Raw genomic sequence first — 20268 nt, 5'->3', positions numbered from 1 at the left:
CGCCGCGACCTAGTTGCTTCACTGGTGCGGGCTCTAAGAGTCCAGACCTGCTGTGACACCAGTCCGTCAAGGTAAGTTTGCTGGTTTTTGCAGTTTGTCCTTTTATTTCCAATTGCCCCTGTTAATGTCTCTCCTCCTTCCTCTAGGTGCAGGTAGAGCTCATTAGTGATGTCGTGCTGCTTGGGGCTAAGCACGAGATGGTAAGTGAAAGCGTGATGTGCGGCGCTATTTGACTTTTCTTGTGCTGACCTAGCTTTCTCTCTATCTTGCAGGCTGCTGCAATGTCCCAGAGTGGATGCTGGCTGAGAAAATAGTGAGCGGTGAGTAATGCGTAGCATGCGGCGCCTTCTTTTTTTTCGTGTGCTAATCTGTGCTTCCTCTCTTTTGCAGGTCGTTGTTATGGCCCGGAATGGATGTTGACCAAGAGCGACTCGAACCCAGGTAAGAGTACGATTGTTTAGCTATTTGCAGAATTGGAATATAAAAGCTTACTAATGCTGTTTCGTTCTCTTCTTCTCAGGTTGCGGCGTTTTCGAAGATCGAGGGGACGTTGCCGAGATGCTGTGTCCTCTGGACCAAAAGAGCAATGGATGGTGAGCAGGATTCACTCACAGGTAAGTGTTATACTGATGGTCTTCTTGTTCTTTCAGGTACGTGGCTCCGGGAAGGTAGGCAAAGATATGAGCAGAACGTGGTGAGCGTCACGCTGCAGAGCACAGAGTAACGCGAAGCGTGTTTCTCTACCTGGGCGTGGCTTATATAGCCCCCAGGTATCCCTAGGCCTGACCACAACTAAAAAACTAGACCGCATAGCATGATTCATTGAACTGAGCTATGCGAGGGCATCCATATTGTACAAAAGTCCATTGCCAAGTCCAGTTCTCAATTCTTCCTCACTTTATATATAAGCCTGGCGCCAAAGGCGCCAAAAGCGCCAGGACTGACTCCAGGAGAGTCTTGGATTAGATGGCAAGGCCTTTAAGGCCATGATGGAGGGTCGTAGCTTAGCCCCAATGCCTTGCCTATTAGGGCCAGGGGCAGGGGTCATGACAGCTTGCCAACTACCTGGGTTGTTTCGATTATTAATGTTTGAATACATTCTGCATCCCCATCCATCTCAAGGGTATTGCTATCTCATCTTAAAGGGCTGGGAGCTCCAGTTCAATTCCTCTCTCACGCAGAAGCTTAGAGCCTCCTCCTTGCTCCCGCGGCAACAGAGCTTGTTCCCTGCGTACACAGAAGTCAGCTGCCTCTCCCTAACTTTCACTGCAGCAGAGTCTCTCGCGCTCCTACTGAGAACACATGCCGGTAGGTTTGGCTTCATATTTCTTCCTTTCTCCTGTTCTCCGACACCCTTTCACCAGTGTGACTTATGTTCTCAGCCCGCTCTGAACTGCAAGTGGCAGCCTTACCGAATGCTCTAATCTCCTTCTTGAAGATTCTATCACGCCTCTGGATTCAGTCTTTCTCTCCTTTCACGCCACCCGGAGGGTAATCCAACCATTCATTTTCCCTAAATACCCATTGCTTTAAAGCCTAAGCTCCCACTAACTCTCCCCTTTGTACTTGTGGTGCCTTTAGGAGATAACAGCCCACTGCACCACTGTGAGAAGTCCTCCTTCAAACCCAGCACTTAGGAGGGCGCTTATCCAGAAAGAAACAGGAACCAGGGTTTTCTTCCCCAGAGGGTTTCCCTGGAAGCACTATTCTGCCCTGGCCATTTAGTCAGAGGGGAGAGTAGGGAAACTAGGTAGATTCTCCATTCTACCAGACAGCTGCCTCTGATTCAGGTTGGTGCTCTTTTGTATTTGTGTATTAAGGCTGCTAGTTATCACCGTTAGCAACGCCCATTTACCAGCATGGATCAGATGCAGCAGTTAGTCGCTGCAGTTCAGTCCTTGACTGTGGAAGTTCTGAATCTTAAACAAGAGAATGCTGTATTAAGACTACAAATAGTCCAGTCCCCACAAAGTTCTGAGATACCTCCAGGTCCTCTGCATGGTGGTAGGTTAGATGGGAAGCCCCCACAAATTAAAATAATTCCTCGAGGCATGCACAGTTCAATTTGCTTATAAGGCTGCCTTCTTCCCTACGGATAGAGACAAAGTGGAGCACATGATCTCCTATTTACTGGGGCTGCCCTGGTTTGGGCCACCCCCTTGGTGACAACCAATAATCATATCCTCTATTTGTATCCTGCCTTCTCGAATAGCCTCAAGGCTATGTTTGGAAGGCAAGAAATCACTATTGCATCACAAGAACATCTGTTAGATTTCAAACAAGGTAATCAAGATCTGTTGAACTATATAACCTGATCCAAGCAGATGGCAGCAGACACAGCCTGGCCTGACAATGCCCTTTGTACTATCTTTCGCAGAGGCCTTTCGGAGGAACTAAAAGATGAGGGTTATTGCGTTCCCCAATCAGTAAATTTGGCAGAAATGATCACTCTAGTCATGCAACTAGATTATTGATTGCAGGAGAGACATTCAGAAAAGAGGAAGAGTAGACACGCCAGAACCCATCCTGAAATTCCCTTAAATCCTAGAAAAAAAACACCTCCAGGCGAATCCATGCAGTTGGGGGTTGCTTGAGGCCTTTTGTCAGCTGAGGAGTGAGCCTGCGGAAGATCCTTAGGCCTCTGCATGTACTGTGGGGCTAAAGAAATCTATTCTGAGAATGTCCCATCGCTCCTCCTAAAAGGCAGGGAAATGCCAGTGCCCGACCGTAGGGGGAACCACGGTTCGGGAGTGTCCTAATGGTTCCCCTTTACTTAGCCTTACTTCCCATTGTACGTATACTTGTGACTTTCCTCTGGTGGTTCTACTGATCACCTTTTCCTGGGGAAGCTCCCAAGTCATTAATGTACCGGCCTAGTGGACAGTGGGGCTGCTGTAAACTTCATAGATAACTGATAAGCTTGTGATCACGGCATTCCCCGCTCATCCAAGGCCGTCTCCATTCTTGTAGAAAGTGTTGACGGGAGTTTTCTCTCTTTTGGAACACATCATAGAGCAAACCCGTCCCCTGCAGATGGGAATTTTCTCTCACAACGAAGATATTTTCTTGGACATAATCAAGGCAGCTCACTATCCGGTCATCCTAGGACTCCCCTGGCTGAGGGTACTTAAACCTTTTGTGAATTGGACTGCAGGGACTTTTTTCCTGGGCTCCAAACACTGTCTCACACATTGTATTCCTCAGTGGTCCTTGGCCTTTATACTCCCTCGGCCTCCAGTTATGGATCTACCAACACAACCATCCTTAACCAAATGCAGGAGATCACTGAGCCATACCGACATTATCGGGAGGATTTTTCTACATTAGAATATTCAGAGTTTCCACCTCATCGTAGGGATGATTGTGTGATAAAATCTCATTCCTGACCACCCTCTGCCTTTTGGGAGAATGTACATTGTATCCGCCAGGAAAAAGAGGTTCTGAAAAAATATCTCCAGGTCAACCTCAGGAATGGTTTAATCACAGAATACACTTCCCCAGCTGGAGCATTCCTTTTCCTTATACCTAAGAAGAATTCTACCGAACTACGTCGCTGTATTGACTTTCGCAGACTCAATAAGATCACGGTACCCGATAGTTACACTATGCCACTCATTCCAGACATCCTAGAGGCAGTTGACGGTGCCCCTTTATCCACTAAACTAGATCTACGAGGCACCTATCAACTCATCAGGATAAAACAGGGAGATGAATGGAAGATAGGCTTTTGCACACCTTTTGGGCACTATGAATACCGGCCGATGCCCTTTGGGTTGTCCAATGCTCCGGGCACATTCCACCGGTTCATGGACCATCTCTCAACTGACATTCTCCTCCACTACGTAATTGTCTATTTAGATTATATTTTGGTATTCTGCTCCACAGCATCAGAACATGTGCTTCATGTCCAAGAAGTCTTGAGTTGTCTCCAGCAAAACCATTTATTTTGCAAATTGGAAAAATGCAAATTTAACCAGAGCAGTGTTTCCTATCTTGGGTACATATTGTCAGCAGGAGGTGTGTCCATGGATCCAGAGAAGGTGGCCGCAGTCCTGTATTGGCCATCCCCGACCTCAGTTCTAATGGTTCCCCTTTACTTAGCTTTACTTCCCATTGTACGGATACCTGTGACTTGCCATGGTGGTTCTACTGATCACCTTTTCCTGGGGAGGCTCCCAAGTCATTAATGTACCGGCCTTAGTGGACAGTGGGGCAGCTGGAAACTTCATAGTGACTGATGAGCTTGTGATCACGGTATTCCCCGCTCATCAAAGGCCGTCTCCATTCCTGTAGAAAGTGTTGACAGGAGTTTTCGCTCTTCTGGAACACATCATAGAGCAAACCCGTCCCCTGCAGATGGGAATTTTCTCTCACAAAGAAGATATTGTCTTGGACATAATCAAGGCAGCTCACTATCCGGTCATCCTAGGACTGCCCTGGCTGTGAGTACTTAAACCTTTTGTGAATTGGACTGCAGGGACTTTTTTCCTGGGCTCCAAACATTGTCTCGCACATTGTCTTCCTCAGGGGTCATTGGCCTTCATACTCCCTCGGCCTCCAGTAATGGATCTACCAACACAACCATCCTTAACCAAATGCAGGAGATCACTCAGCCATACCGATGTTATTGGGAGGATTTTTCTACATCAGAATATTCAGAGTTGCCACCTCATCGTAGGGATGATTGTGTGATAAAATCTCATTCCTGACCACCCTCTGCCTTTTGGGAGAATGTACATTCTATCCGCCAGGAAAAAGAGGTTCTGAAAGAATATCTCCAAGTCAACCTCAGGAATGGTTTAATCACAGAATCCACTTCCCCAGCTAGAGCATTCCTTTTCCTTATACCTAAGAAGAATTCTACCAAACTACGTCACTGTATTGTCTTTCGCAGACTCAATAAGATCACGGTACCCGATCGTTACCCTATGCCACTCATTCCAGACATCCTAGAGGCAGTTGAAGGTGCCCCTTTATACACTAAACTAGATCTACGATGGCGCCTATCACCTCATCAGGATAAAACAGGGAGATGAATGGAAGATAGCCTTTTGCACACCTTTTGGGCACTATGAATACCGGCCGATGCCCTTTGGGTTGTCCAATGCTCCAGCCACATTCCAACGGTTCATGGACCATCTCTCAACTGACATTCTCCTCCACTACGTAATTGTCTATTTAGATGATATTTTGGTATTCTGCTCCACAGCATCAGAACATGTGCTTCATGTCCAAGAATTCTTGAGTTGTTTCCAGCAAAACCATTTATTTTGCAAATTGGAAAAATGCAAATTTAACCAGAGCAGTGTTTCCTATCTTGGGTACATATTGCCAGCAGGAGGTGTGTCCATGGATCCAGAGAAGGTGGCCGCAGTCCTGTATTGGCCGTCCCCGACCTCAGTTAAGGAGATACAATGGTTCCTTGGTTTTGTCAATTTCTATTTGTGATTTATCCCAGGTTTTTCTGTCATCATTCGTCCTCTGACTTCCCTCCTCATGAAAGGAGTCCCATTCATCTGGTCAGCCGACAACCAACAAGCATTCGACAGTCCAAAAGATCAATTTACTTACGCCCTGATATTGATCTCCCTGGATCAAAAAAAAGTTTGTTCCGGAATCTGATGCCTCCCATCATGCTTTGGGCGCTGTTCTCTTACAAGAGGATAGTCCAGGAAGTGGCTGTCCGGTTGCATACCTTTGGGAAACCCTGTCTCCCTCAGAACTAAACTATACTGTCCTTGAAAAAGAACTGCTGGCAATAAAAAGATTGTTTGAGGAATGGAGACATCTCTTATTTGGAGCCAAGTACCCGGTGGAAGTAAGAACTGATCATCACAATCTAAGAGCTTTGCAGCACGCCCAGACTAGAAACAGCAGGCAAGCCTGGTGGGCTCATTTTTTTCCCCTGTACAATATTGTCTTCAACTTTATTCCGGGATGAGTCACTCTCCGGGCAGATGCGCTATCAAGGCAGGAAGCAGTGTGGCTCTGCCATTTCCATTCAGAGCCCGTCTTCCTCAAGGCAGTGTTTATAAATGTTATCACTGATTTTCTACGCAAGATTGAGACAGAGTCTAGGCATCTAGAGACTGAGTGTCCTCATGTCCTTTCCAGATACCAACTCACCAAAGGGAAGGGATGTTACTTCCGATGCGAGAAGGTCTATCTTCTGACAGATTCCCTCCTGAAAGAGGTTCATCGGCTAGGTCATGACACCCAAGCGGTGGGTCACAGGGGGATTTGCCAACACTACAGAACTCATCCAGAGGCATTTCTGATGGCCCTCCCTACGGACGGATGTGCATGATTACGTCTCATCTTGTGTGATATGCCTGCAGACCAAGATCCCTCGCAACCTTCCTGTAGGAGACCTTGTTAGAATGCCTTTACTCGATAAACCATGGCAAATCATCTCCAAAGACTTTATAGTGGACCTCCTTCTCACGGTTGTCCCGCAGTCATGGTCACTGTGGACTCCTTTACGAAACTGGCCCATTTTGTACCCCTACCCAGAGTTCCTTCCACTGCACAAATGGCACATATCTTCATTGAACACATCTTTTCCCTGCATGGAGTCCCAGAGACAATAATTTATGACAGGGGTTCTCAATAAACCTCTCGTTACTTGAAAAAGGTTTGCTCCATTCTCAACATTAAGCAAGCCTTAAGTTCTGATTTTCACCCACAAACGAACGGCCAGACTGAGCGGCTGAATCAGACCCTTGAGCGGTATTTCCTGTGTTACATTTCCACTGCTCAAAGCAATTGGAAGAATCTCATTCCCCTGGCAGAGTTGGCGTATAACTATGCTTCTCATACCTCCCTCAAGTCTAGTCCCTTTTATTGCACTTACGTATATCATCCTACCGTCTTCCCGACCTTGGTACCCCCTGCCACATCCTTCCCGGACATTGAAGGTCTGATTGAGATCATTCAGCAAGGCCATAAAACCACACTGACAGCCCTGCAGGTGGCACAGGTGTGGGTCAAATTCTTTGCAGACCGTCAGCGGACCCCGCCGCCCAAGATCAACATGGGTGATAAAGTTTGGTTAGCCTCCCGATATCTCCTGCATTTTTCATCGTTTCAAAACTATCCCCCCGATACTTTGGTCCCTTCTCAGTCCTGGGTCATAGGGACTCAACGGCCTTTCATTTGCAACTACCCCACCTCCTGGGCCAGGATCCACCCTGTCTTTCATGTCTCGCAACTCAAGCCGGACGTATACAGCCATTTCCATCGGAGGGGGATTGCGAGAACTCCACCCGTCCCTACTTCATTAGGACCTGAATTAGAAGTTGCAGGTATTTATGATTCCCGTTATCGCAGGGGTACCCTGCAGTATCTTGTTGACCGGAAGGGGTATTCCCCCGTGGAGCGGACGTGGGAACACCCCCCCGCCTGGTGCGGCGGTTTCAGCTTTGGCACCCCAGGAAGCCGGGTACCTCTTCCCTTCTGAGGGGGCATATTGTCATGCCTCATAGGCGCAGATGGTCTGTGTGGCACAGATGGAAGCACATTGGTTTGCTATGCTGCGGTTCCCCCAAGATGGCATTGCTTAGTATTTGCAGTGTTGCAGGCATACCGATGTGCCTACGGTCCTGGCTCCACCCCCCTGTGTCTGATGGAGGTTATCTGGTGTCTCAGACAGAGCGGCTTTGTGTTGCTACTCGTTTCCTAGCTATGCGTCGTAAGTTTGTTGTATTTTTGATCTGTCTATTTATATTTCTTTTGAAGTACGCATTGTAAACCTTTCCGCATTCACTCCTTACTCCTAGAAGTTTCATCCGCCTTCTGCGGCTCTCCCGCTCTCAGTCACAGACCCAACCTCATTGCAAAATCCCTGGAGACTTCTCATCTGCTGGTACGTCTCCTATTAAGCCTTCTCCCTCTTTTTCTCGCATCTTATCCCCACTTGTTTTCGCCATTCATAACAATTCCTCTCTCCCGCAGAAGCTTACAGCCTGCCCCTCGCTCCCATGGCAACCGAAATTGGTCCCTCCGTACACAGAAATCAGCTGACTCTCCCTCACTTTCATAGCAGCGGAGCCTCTTGTGCTCTTACACTGAACACATCCCGGTATGTTTGCCATTATATTTCTTCCTTTCTCCTTTTCTCCGACACCCGTTCACCAGTGTCACTTACGTTCTCAGCCCGCTCTGAACCGCAAGCGGCAGCCTTACCGAACGCTCTACTCTCCTTCCTGAAGATTCTATCACACCATTGGATTCACTCCTTCTCTCCTTTCACTCCACCCGGAGGGTAATCCAACCATTCATGTACCCTAAATACCCATTGCTTTAAAGCCTAAGCTCTTACTAACTCCCCCCTTTGTACTTGCCGTGCCTTTAGGTGATAACTGCCCACTGCACCACTGTGAGAAGTCCTCTTTCAAACCCAGCACTTAGGAGGGTGCTGATCCAGCAAGAACCAGGAACCAGGGTTTTCTTCCCCAGAGGTTTTCCCTGGAAGCTCTATTCTGCCCTGGCCATTTAGCCACAGGGGAAGAGTAGGGCAACTAGATAGATTCTCCATTCTACCAGACGGCTGCTCTGATTCAGGTTGGTGCCCTTTTGCATTTGTGAATTGTTTGGTATTAAGGCTGCTAGTTATCACAGTCTGTATGCATTCACACTACATCCCAGCCTTAACTTACTATTAGGAGCACAAAAGACAGCATGTGAAGTAATTGTCAACAGGTACCTTAATCAAAAACTTGATGACCTTAAAGCTAACACCCCCTACAGTTAATCCTCTGGAGGTAATTAGTAACATGCAGGTCGATATAGCAGCCTTAGACCAGACACCATTAACCTCAAGTAATGGTCCTACAATCACTGGCCCCCCTATTCTTTCTGCTGACTCCCCATCAGTAAAGGCCTCACCACAGCCACTAGTAACAGGGCATATGCCTAGCCAGGAAAGAACAGGTGTCACAAATAACCAAACAGTATTACAGAGTATAACAATTGCAAAGACAGACCTGGAAGCACAGCTTCGGGAAAGGTCACCAAAGACAGATCTAAAGAGCATGTGAATAATGACTATTGACAATATGTTGGATTGCGAACCCATCAAAATGTCCCTTCTGAAAACAGGTTTACCCCAAAATTTTGAAAAAAAGGTTGACTACACGTTTACTGTGCGTTCGACCTGGTATACAAAAATCACATCCCATAATCCCTAAGAAGGGGAGCGGGGTTGCAGAGGTGTCCCCCGCTTCCTAGTTTGGTATTATGGTCTGCAGGGTTGCAGTGGTGTTCCTCGCATACATTGAATGGCCAGCGGGGGGACAAATAGAATCCCAAAAACTTGAATTACAAAATGCGAACAAGTGGGCTTTGTAATTTTGTAATTCAAGTTTTTGGGATTCGGTTTTATAACGTATATCCCTGAACAAGCTGGCTCTGAACAAACATGCAATTGACAGTAGGGAATACAGCGAGGACAATAATATCAACGTATTATGCCTAACCAAAACATGGCTCGATGATTCTAGTGGCCCAAAAATTGACCTTGTGGTATCAGAAACCTATAACTTCTATCATAAGAACTGGGAATGTGGTAAGGGTTTTGAAGTTATCCATCTCAAGTACACCCGAACAGCAATAGCTGTGCTAATATCATACTGGTTTATCGTCCCCTGGTGGATATACCAAGATTTAAAGAGGAACTAACGTATCTACTAGCCTGAATAAACAGACCCACTGTTTACTACTGGATCATCTGAATAGATGGCATAACGATGCCTTAGACAAAGAAGAGCTACTATTGGAACAAAACCGCAAGAGCATTAGTATTTCAGTACACAATAACGACCCAACTCACATCAGGGTTAACATATTGGACTGGGTAGCATCCAGGAACCTCAAAATTGATGCTATATAAACCAAACCCTGCGTCTGGTCGGACCACCTTGTTGTGGAGTTTGCGATCTACTTACCTGTAGAGACCACCCCCATAGGCTTAATAAACTGAAAAAAGTAATTAGTAGGAACCTTAATAAAGTGACTTAAGCAACTGCCTAAATATGCTTATGACCTCCACTATCGACCAAGATGCCCGAGATGTTCTAACTGCCTCATATAAAATCCACCTTTTGATAATTTTAGAACCGGTAGCCCCTATGAAATGCAATGAACCACAACAGTTGGTTCACCCCTACACTAGAAACGCTAAAAAGAAAAAGCGGCAGGCAGGGCGTACATGGATTGAATTCAAAACTGACCAAAACACGACAACATGGAAGACTATAGAAAAGACTTATAGAATTGCAATAGGGCATTCTTCATCAACCAAATTGAAAGCACAAAGAATAGCATAAAGAAACTCTTCAAGATATTAAAAAACTGTAGATATTGGTAGAAATCGAAGACCCCAAAGTCTTTTACCCCCAATAATGAAGATTGCACCTGAGTCCAACAGGCCTTCGGAGAGAAGATCAGACTAGCACACAAAAAAATTGTCAAATACCTAAGTCTCAATACACAATCCCAAACGATAGGAACTAATAAAAGTGGCATCTGGTTAAACTTCGAATTTAAACCATTATCTCTAAAGGAAGTAACCAAAGTACTAGAAAGTTGTGACACCATCCAATCCAAGCTCGTCATAGGCAACTCAAAAATCTTTTCCACTTTCATCACACGTTTTGTGAACTCTACCTTTGAATACAATATTAGACTGAACACCATTAAAGAGGTGGAAGTGAACACTCCACGAAAGAAAGCTAACCTGAACCCTAGAGATGCCATGAACCTAAATCCCATCACTAATGTCCCATTCCTCCGGACAATTGATGATAAAGTGGCTGCCATACAACTTCAGGAATACTTAGAATGCAACCTCATCCTGCATTCAAGGCAATCCAGCTGAAGGCTGAATCATGGCACAGAAACCACCTTGCTAGACCTCCAATAATAAATGTTAAATATCATGGATAAAAACAAAAATTGACAACTAGTCTTACTAGACCGGTCAGCAGCATTTGACCTCCTCAATCATGAGCAGCTAGTAGAAACCTTAATAACAACAGGTGGCTCAATTGAGAAAGCAGTAAGCTGGATCCACTCCTTCCTAAACAATAGGAAATCTTGGGTGCAAGGGGATAATGCAGCATCTGGTTCAGAAGAACTAACCTGTGGAGTCCCCATCTCTTATATATATACCCCTCTGTGATAGGTGACTATACCAAAGATTTGGATAGCGTAACACTCATTTATGACTCCATTGGTCGCTGAATGTCATCTAACTGGATGTGTCTGAATGTATCAAAGACCGAGCTCATGATTTTTATATCCTCAGAGGCTAGAGCCAAACTTAACCCCACATACTTGAATTTCAACAAACGAAGGTAACAATGTAGCAATATCGGCTGTGCACAGCTTTATGGTGAAAACACTTTGAGAAGCTCACAATATTACCTAAGACTGTTGAGGCAAGTCAAACCCTTTGTCTACAGCAATAATTGCAAAACATACATGAGGGCAATAATTATGCCTAGAATCGACTAGTGCAATGCACTCCAGTGCGGAGCTAGTAAAGGCAGCATCCAAAGACTTAAAGTGCTTCAAAACTAAGCAGTTACGATTGTTAAAACCATACCCAGATGAGAGCATGTGTCCAACCCTAGTAAGGGCCTATAATGGCTCCCAGTAGCTGCCAGAGTCCAATTCAAAATAAATACCTTGACCCATAAGTGTCATATGGAAGAGACCCCTCCAATTTGAAGGAATTTCTGGTGTAATATGAACCTAAAAGAGCCTTACGCTCCGGTAACGCTAACCGCCTTGTGTGCCCTCAAACTAAGAGGGTGGGAGGGAACGACCGTTCCTTGTCTGCCCAAGAAACGCTAGCATGGAACATACTCTCTACTGATCTGCAACAGGAAAGGAATCTCTCCACATTGAAGAGACGCTTGAAGACTTATTTATTCGAGTAGTCCCTTAGCTTACCTGACCGCCTAATTATGTTTTGTCTTGTTTCCTTCTAGATGTTGTCTAGTGTGTATGTCACACTGATACCTGTGGGTTTTTGGCGCATTAGAAATAAATAAATAGATGAGAAGGCATTTGATTGTGTCTAAGTAGACAATATTCAACCTATTCAAGACTGTTTGAATGGAACAGTTCCTATATCTTATCCACCAAGCCGCTAACTAGTGGAAAGTTATCCCCCTGTTTTCCCTTGCATAGAGGAACCTGGCCTTAGTTCCTATTGTCCACTTTGCTGCACACTTCAGATATCATTATGTCTCATGCAAGGCTATGGGGATTGGATTTGCTGAGGTGTATAATCTTGGGGAAATAGAAAATAGAATACTTTATGCCAATCATGTACGGTTGTATTTTACAGATCCTAAAGTGGCTCTCCCAGCACTTGTTGGGAATCTAGGAAATTCTGAAATTTCCATTCTGGCCTCTCTTGGAATCCTGGAGGTGAGGCGCCATTCAAGCTACAATGCTTCACTGATGCATAACTAGAAACAAATGCTCCAAGTGACATGTATAAAATCTACTCTCTAAATAAGGTCCATGTAATTGGGAAAATTAAAGGGACTTCACTAAGATGAATGTGCTACCTTTCTGTTACTGGTAGAATCCATACAATAAAACTGAACAGCATGCCAAAATTTTGATATCTGGAACATATGCTCCCAATTGAATCTCCATCAGCCATCTTTGAAGATGTCAATGCACTGTTTATGATATTCATTTGATCAAATTGCCAATCTAGAAATTGCCCAACCTAAAAGGTGACTTTGCAATGCCAGATTGGTGGGCATATTTAATGGTGGCACACTTGTGTAATTCATAAAGATGGTTGTGGCATGATGACCTAGCATTATGGAGGTAAATTTAATGAACTCTAGTTCCTACTCCCATCTGACGTCATCCTATGGTTGGTTTTGCATGGAAGTGTTGTCTTAACACTCTCTGGACATATCAAATTAACTCTCCCATTGCCAACTGTTGTTTTACTTTGCATGGACTCTACCTTCATCTCTACCAGCAGCAGAAAGGGAGGGGCATAAGTAGACAGTATAATATATCTTTGAGGCATTAACTTTTGAGCACTGAAGACCACTATCAAGTAGCCAACTATGTAGTAAGAACAGGCTAATATAAGCAAGGGTAGCTGTGTCATGACAATGATGTCCAATATCCAGACCTCTACCAGAACTCTGCAGTTTAGAACCCAGTGAAGTTGGGAGTGATGGATTCTTAGTGCGACACAAGCATTTTCCGAAATGATAACAATATGTAGGATTTTAATGCTGGATAGTGCCTAGAAGAACGCAGTTCTGGTGGAAAAATGGAATAACCCAGGAGGTTGCAGACTGTGTTGCCTACTAGGACCTGGTGGGCGATGTGTCCTTCAACTTTAAAACAAACATCTAATAATTCAACTCAAGAGACTGCAACTATTTTATTACATCCCTGCATGCTTGTGTGCTGAAGGCTTGATACCCTTTTCCAAAAGCTTGAAAAGCTGTGCTGAGACAGGAACACTTAGGCACCTGTTTTGGTAATGACATAATGCCAAAGGGGGTAAAATTGAAGTGGCCCCACTGATGCTGCTGTTTGAACAGAGAATATTGCTGGCAGTTGAGGCATCTGAAAATAGGTTACATCATACAGTGCTGTTCACAGCTTGTGATATTATCCTGTCCACATAGAAAACCACTGGACTTGTGGATATTCTTTGCTAGGTAAGGCTACTCTCTCAATTATATATGTTGGAAAGGGAAGGATTTTGAAAATGATACCAGCCCCAAATGCCAGAATTATATGGCCATTCTCACATCGTCAGTAATCAAACCTTGTCATAAGGGGATGGGATAGGACCCTCCCTCGACCTCGGATGGAAGGCTTACCAGGGTTAGAGCCAATGCCATTCCTACCGCATTGTGGAAAATGGCATTTCAGAGGGTCCCCTCCCCACTTGCATGCATGTATATGAACAGTACTACTTAAAACCACCCCATACCTCTTCAACCAAATGCTTGCCATTTTTTTTTTATTTAAGACTGTAACAAACAACCAAAGCCTAGGTGGACTGCCTGCAAGATTGCAGCCAACAAGCTTCTCCTGGCAGACTACTTCAGTCGTCAGATTGCTCTGACCATCGGTAAGAGTGAGGACCACCAAACAGAGCAGCAGACAGCATGGCTGCGAGGAACCTTGTGCACCACCACATGTCAATAGCGCATGCCGCACTCTGGCAGCCACTGCTGAGCGTAACGATAAAGACGATTACAAGTGTGCAGTGGAGCGGATAGCTGAAAACACCAAGGTCCTCCCACTACTTACCTTGGACATAGCCATGGTGCAGCCCCCTGACACGATTTGGAACACTTCCCAACCAGGGCCACGATCTGTCCAACAATGGAGACCTGCATGGGGAAAAGGGCACGGCTTAGCCCCTATTTTATGTATTTTGGTACTTGTAACGACTCCCAGATGGGGAAGTTACAGTGGGATTAGCTAAGGGAAGAAGTCAATTGGCAGAAGGAGGGGGGCGGATAAGAAGGGGAACAGGAAACAGCAAGATGTGTTCTATTAGGTCAGAGGAGGAGGAGGTGGCAGAAAAAAATACCAGGAGGCAAGACAGTGGACTGGAGTGCACAGACATTTTGGAGAGAAGGTGAGAGTAAGTGGTACCTTGTTGTGAGTGTGTGTGTAAGGTGGGTGAGAGAGTATTAGGGGCAGTGTAGAGAGTGAGTGGAAGGTGATTGAGGGAGAAAAAGAGTGACTGAGTAAATGTTGGGGTGGAGTAGTAGTGGAAAGGAGAGGGTAGTAGTAGAGTGGAGATGGAAGAATAGTAGGGGAGTGGAGAGAGGAGAGCAGTAGTGGAGTGGAGAGGGTAGAGCAGGAGTGTAGTAGAGGGAAGAGTGTGGCAGGGGAGAGAGAAGTAACATTGTAGGGTGGTGGTAGACTGTAGAAAGGGAGACATCGAGGGACTGAGGATGGAGAATTAGGAGAGAAGGTGGGTGAAGTTTGAAGGAGGAGAGTAGTAGTAGAAAGGTAGAACTGTTATGAGAGATAGGGAGATAAACATCAGGACATGAAAGGAAGAGGACAGAGTGGGGCGTGCATGTCTGAAAGGCACAACCTCTTCGAACCAACCTTGACAGTAGTTTAGGTCCAGTCTAGGTAGTCCCCAAAGGAGATTTAGACAGATAAAAAATCTGGACAACAGAAGACCATATGACATTTCAGAAACTGTTGAAAACTTGGCCATTCAATACACCAGGATAGAGATCTATCCACAAATCTAAGAAAGTTAACAGACTATTACAGGCTGCCATAACAATACCACCATTGCACAACCCAACACCTTTTTCAACGAATGACTCATCAAAATGGACACAATGACCAAAGCACTCTTTAAGGAACATCCCAACAGGATCGGATACCTCTTCAACGAAAGACATATTAACCCCTTAAATGTCAAGGATGAGCTATCTCGTCCTCAGCACAACGTTTCCAGTGCCGAGGACGAGATAGCCCATCCTTTTTGGCACTTGTGCTTGTGCAATCGCTCCCAAGGCTATGTGAGGAGGAGGTTCCTCCTTGCGGCCCGGGGGTTGGATTTCATTCAGTGTCACGTCAGCATGCGTAACGCGCGCTGACGTGACACTGAATGTACATTTCACCGCTGCAGCCATTTCTGGATGCGGCGGTGAAATGGAAGGTAAGTTCCTCGCTTGATCTCAGGCATTTCTATGCCGTTTCATTAAGGGAGGTGTTGTTAGATAGGGGAGACTCTCCCTTTTCCAATGACACCTTCCTTGAATCATTGCTGGGCGCACATCACTCGATCCGTGCCCAGGAATACTACTAGACAACCACGGATCTGTTTTTGAAGTGGAGGGTTGAGGGGCTGCTTACTATGTAAATGGCCCTCCCCCGGGCCCTAAAGCATGGGGCAGTATGTTTTGCCCACCCTGGGGGCAGATGGGCACACTAGTGTCTGCCTCTTCCCCCGCCCCAAATGGATGGGGGGCATATCATGTAGTCCTCCCTGGGGCAGATTGGCAGTGTAAGCCAGAGCTCCAGGATGGTCAGGGGTGATGTCCCTGGCCTTGGTCGGCTGTCCCTCATGTGGGTTGACCGTCCACAAGCCCAGCAGCGGTTCCAGGGAGCCTTAGCAGGGCCCTCATCCTTTCCAAGAGGGAGAAGCTGTAAATAAACCTAGCAAGAGCTCCAAGGTGGTAGGGGGTCATGTCCCTGGCCTTGGGCGGCTGACTCCCATGTGGGTTGAACATCCCCATGCCCAGCTGTGGTTCCACGGAGGCCCAGCACATTCCCCGTCCTTTCCCGGAGGGAGAAGCTGTAACACAGGCCAGCCTAAAGTGCATCAGCAGTCGCAGGAGCCCCTGCAGGGTCCCCCTGCCTTCCTGGAGGTAAATTCAGTAACGCTGGCCAGCCAGAGCTCCAGGATGCTTGGGGTGATGTCCCTGGCCTTGGACACTTGTCTCCCATCTGGGTCGACCATCCCCAAGCACATGGGCCGTCCCAGGGAGCCTCAGCATGGTCCCAATACATTTCCAGAGGAAATTATACTAGCCTATGGGCTGTGTAAAGTGGTCTACAGTGATGTTTATGAAGTATGAGAGTTAATGGGACATTTTTATGGTTCCACACAGATGGCTGGAATAACATTGCCCCACTCCTTGAACACTCCATATTTGTCCTGAAGAAGGCTGGGTTCTTTCGACTTTATAAACCCACTTTGGCCGAAACTCAAGTAGGCAAAAAGGCTAATGCTGTTTAAACAATATTTTCCCTTTTAAAGAATGTTTTTGTTATGCTGTGTTTAGTAGGTGTGAATTTGCTTTGGTGCCACGTTATTACAGAGTGGTGGCACATCGTGTTTTAGTTCATTTTGCTTATAGGTTTTAGTTACCTGTCTCTGTCTAAACAAGCACTTTGTGTGCAGGCATTGCGCTTTTTACTTTATGGCGTTGTTTGCACAGTATGATGAGACAGCATGTTAGTATGTTATTTGGATGTGTATGACTAGTATGTTTGGTTGGTTGTTGTGTGGGTAGAGTGTTTGTAGGGAGTGATTGAGGTATTTTTATTCTGGTAGTATGAATTGTTAATTTTGATATATACTGTAATGATCATGTATGGTATTTGAATGCTCTTGTGCTGAAGATGTTTTTGCACTTCATGCACTTTCAGGTTGTATCTTTTGTACACTTTTCATAAAAATTAACATTGCTTGAAAACTATTTTGTAGATTCAAATATGTTAAATTAAATGTGCATCGGATCATTTCTTTTGTTTTCCTCATTAACTTGAGGAGTAGGGACACATGGGTTAGGGAGGAAACTTTCTTCTAGATGAGAGAGATGGGACGTCCCTTCGCATCCTGCCAAGAAATTGTAATAAAAATGCTTGAAACACCCCCGGGAGTTGGCGGGTTCTTTATCCCATCTGTGACATGACTTTATGTAGTAGGTAGAGGTGTATGGGCACCAGGGATTGAGTCCTCTTGCGCTACACTAGAATACTTTCTGTTGTGTTCATTTGAAAACATGAATTGTACTGATTGGCTGCGAGATCATGGGTTGTGGATGTGTTGCCCACACCTGTTTTTGGATTAGTAATTGTGTGTTCCCAGATACCTCGCACATAAAACAAAGGGGAAAGATTATTCCTTATATTGTTGTTTGTAACACATTGTGTTCTTTATTGGTAGGGTAGTTTAGGTGGTCAGCTGACCCGTGTTTCGACCTAGTTTGGTGGTTCCCGAGGTTGGTTGGAGTGGATGCCCTTCACTGCTGCTCCCGATAGGCTGTGAAATGTTGGGTCCCAATGTGCATTGGTCTGGCCGGTTAGAGCAACAGTGGAGGGCATCAACTCCAACCAACCTCGGGAACCACCAAACCACTCAGTTAATGGATATAAACGTATGAGCTTTGATAAAGACCCGGAGAGGTCGAAACACGTGTTGGCTGACCACCTAAACCACCCTCCCCTTAAAGAACTCAATGATATAAGGAAAACATATTTATTTGTATAATCTTGTAGCCAAGATCCAACCAAGAACACCTTGAAACACCCTTTAATGTTCTGTTACCTCTTGACAATCTCTTAAACTTGATTTACGTTATCGAGTGCACCTCTACCCACATCCATACTTTAGTCCAAAACACACACACAGGACATTACATTTTTCTTTTAATCTTTAATTTTTATAAACAAATTTCTTAAGGTTACAGTCATCTCACATTATCTGGAGACAACTCCAATGTAAACTAACCAAACCCCTCCCACCCCCCACCCGCCTCTTCCCACCATACAATACAACTGGTGCACTTCTGGTTGTGGATATGCCCTAACAGTATCAAGAGACAAGCTGAGGCTAATATTCATTACATTGTCACATCCAAGACAGGTTCCCTACATGAAAATCGTTCCAACTTCCACCTATTGGATTCAGATCATAGATCAGGTCCTTCTACAGAAGAGGGGACACTGGGTTCTCACCTCACAATGATACATGTTGCTTTGATAAGGCTACCACGAAAACAGCCATTGTCTAGACCTTAATACAGGGTTTGCTATATCCCTATTTCAGAATAAACAGACCCCAATCCTGGTGAAAATACCCCATTAAATCATTAACCATAGTTGTCCATTTTTCAATTGTGAAAATGTCCCAGAGCTTAGTCATCCAGTCAGACTTAGTCAGTGTGGATGTGCTTTTCCACTTCTGGGCAAGGGGCAGCCTCCCAGCTCAGAACATTGCCTCCCACATTCTGATGTATCTATAATCGTCCCTGTCCTTCGGGAATACCCAGCAGTATCTAGGATCTAACGCAACCTGCACCCCCAATGTGTCCATTATTCAGGAGCTCAGAACAGCACATTTTAACATGACCACCACATATGAAACGAGGATGTCATTGGCCACATGTTCTCTGGAAATATAGTGATACTCTGCTGTACATTTTAGAGAGCCTTAGTGCCAGCTATACAACATTTTAGAATTGTGCTCCATGACTGCAGTAAAAAGATTCCCATGGAACGTGACCCTGTAAATGTTGGGCCAAGTATTTTCTGGCATCTCCTTCCTGATCTGCTCTGCCCAAAACTCTGTTTTTGCCTCCCTGTGGTATCAGCAGTCACCAACACCCTGTACAGTTTGGAGAGAATCCCTTATTCTGGAGGCTGTGCTATCGATTACTTTTTCGAATAGCTTGAGGGGGCGTACCAGCTCAATACCCCATCTAGAGTCTGCTAAGATTCCTTTTAGTTGAATATATTCAAATACACTAATAGCCTCCCGCCCCAGCATCTCAGAGACCACCTGAAATTCCACAAACAACCCCTCTGAAAATAGTTGCCCTACTCCCTCCAACTCTTTGTCTGCACAGGTTTGTGAGTGTCGGAATCCATGTTTGCCCAAATCTACAGGCGCATCCCAGAATGACCTCATTGGTGGTGACGGGCAGGAGGAGAGGTTATCATTAATGCCACATCTCTTCTATAGGGACCACACCACTCCTAAGCTTGGTTGAGATTGTACCCTATTGGGAATTACCCTCATCAGGGACCACAAGAGATCTGTACCTTTCTTTGGGTGGGTAGGCACGTCTTCTAAGAACATCTAATACATACCCAGGTCATCCGTCATATGCTCCAAGATAATCTGCCGTTGGTCGCCTTATAATACTGAAAGAAATCTGAGAACCCAAATCCCCCGAAGTCTCTGGGCACAGTCATGGTGGTCTTCTTAACCCTTGCTCTCTTACCCTGCTAAATAAATAAAGTCACCATTGAATTTACATTTTTTTTTAAAGGATTCAGAAAGCTTTGCTGGAAGGGATGAGAACAGGTGCAACAGCCGTGGCGGGATGTTCATCTTCACCAATGTCAGCCTACTGTACCACAAAAGGGTTAGGGGTTCCCATCGACTGAGACCTGATCCTACTGCTTTGATCAAAGAGTTGTAATTGATGGCTGCCAGATTCTGCAATTGCCAAGGAAGGCGAATTCCCAGACAGGTAATCATGTCCACCTCAACTCTCATCCCCCAATGAGAGTGGGTCTGTATGCTTCAGGCCGTGAGATGCAGTGGCATGACATAATATTTTCACATATTAACCTCTAGGCTAGAGAAAGAGCCAAAGGAGTCTACTTGTGCCAGGAGGTCAGAAAGGAAATGGTGGATTTTGTCCAAATAGCACAGAATATCAGCGTACAGAGATAATGTAAAGTTCACCCCCCCCCAATCCCTGGATTCTCCAG

The 20268-nt window shown here is 45.4% G+C and overlaps 1 protein-coding gene across 17 annotated transcripts in view; it reads right to left on the bottom strand.

Moving 5' to 3' along the window:
* Window positions 1-20268, bottom strand: part of NRG1 (neuregulin 1) — a 2309699-nt gene that overhangs the window by 357632 nt on the left and 1931799 nt on the right. For 2 of the 17 annotated variants that reach the window (XM_069626367.1, XM_069626375.1), the window contains one exon: window positions 14314-14396. The exons of the other annotated variants lie outside the window; for them this stretch is intronic. In XM_069626367.1, coding sequence (XP_069482468.1) covers window positions 14314-14396 — 83 coding nt within the window. The remainder of the gene's footprint in view (window positions 1-14313; window positions 14397-20268) is intronic. 17 annotated transcript variants of the gene reach the window in all.

Source organism: Ambystoma mexicanum, chromosome 6p (genome assembly GCF_040938575.1).
Source record: "Ambystoma mexicanum isolate Mex_15411 chromosome 6p, UKY_AmexF1_1, whole genome shotgun sequence".
Taxonomy (NCBI): Eukaryota; Metazoa; Chordata; class Amphibia; order Caudata; family Ambystomatidae; genus Ambystoma; species Ambystoma mexicanum.
This window is presented reverse-complemented; position numbering and strand designations above follow the sequence as displayed.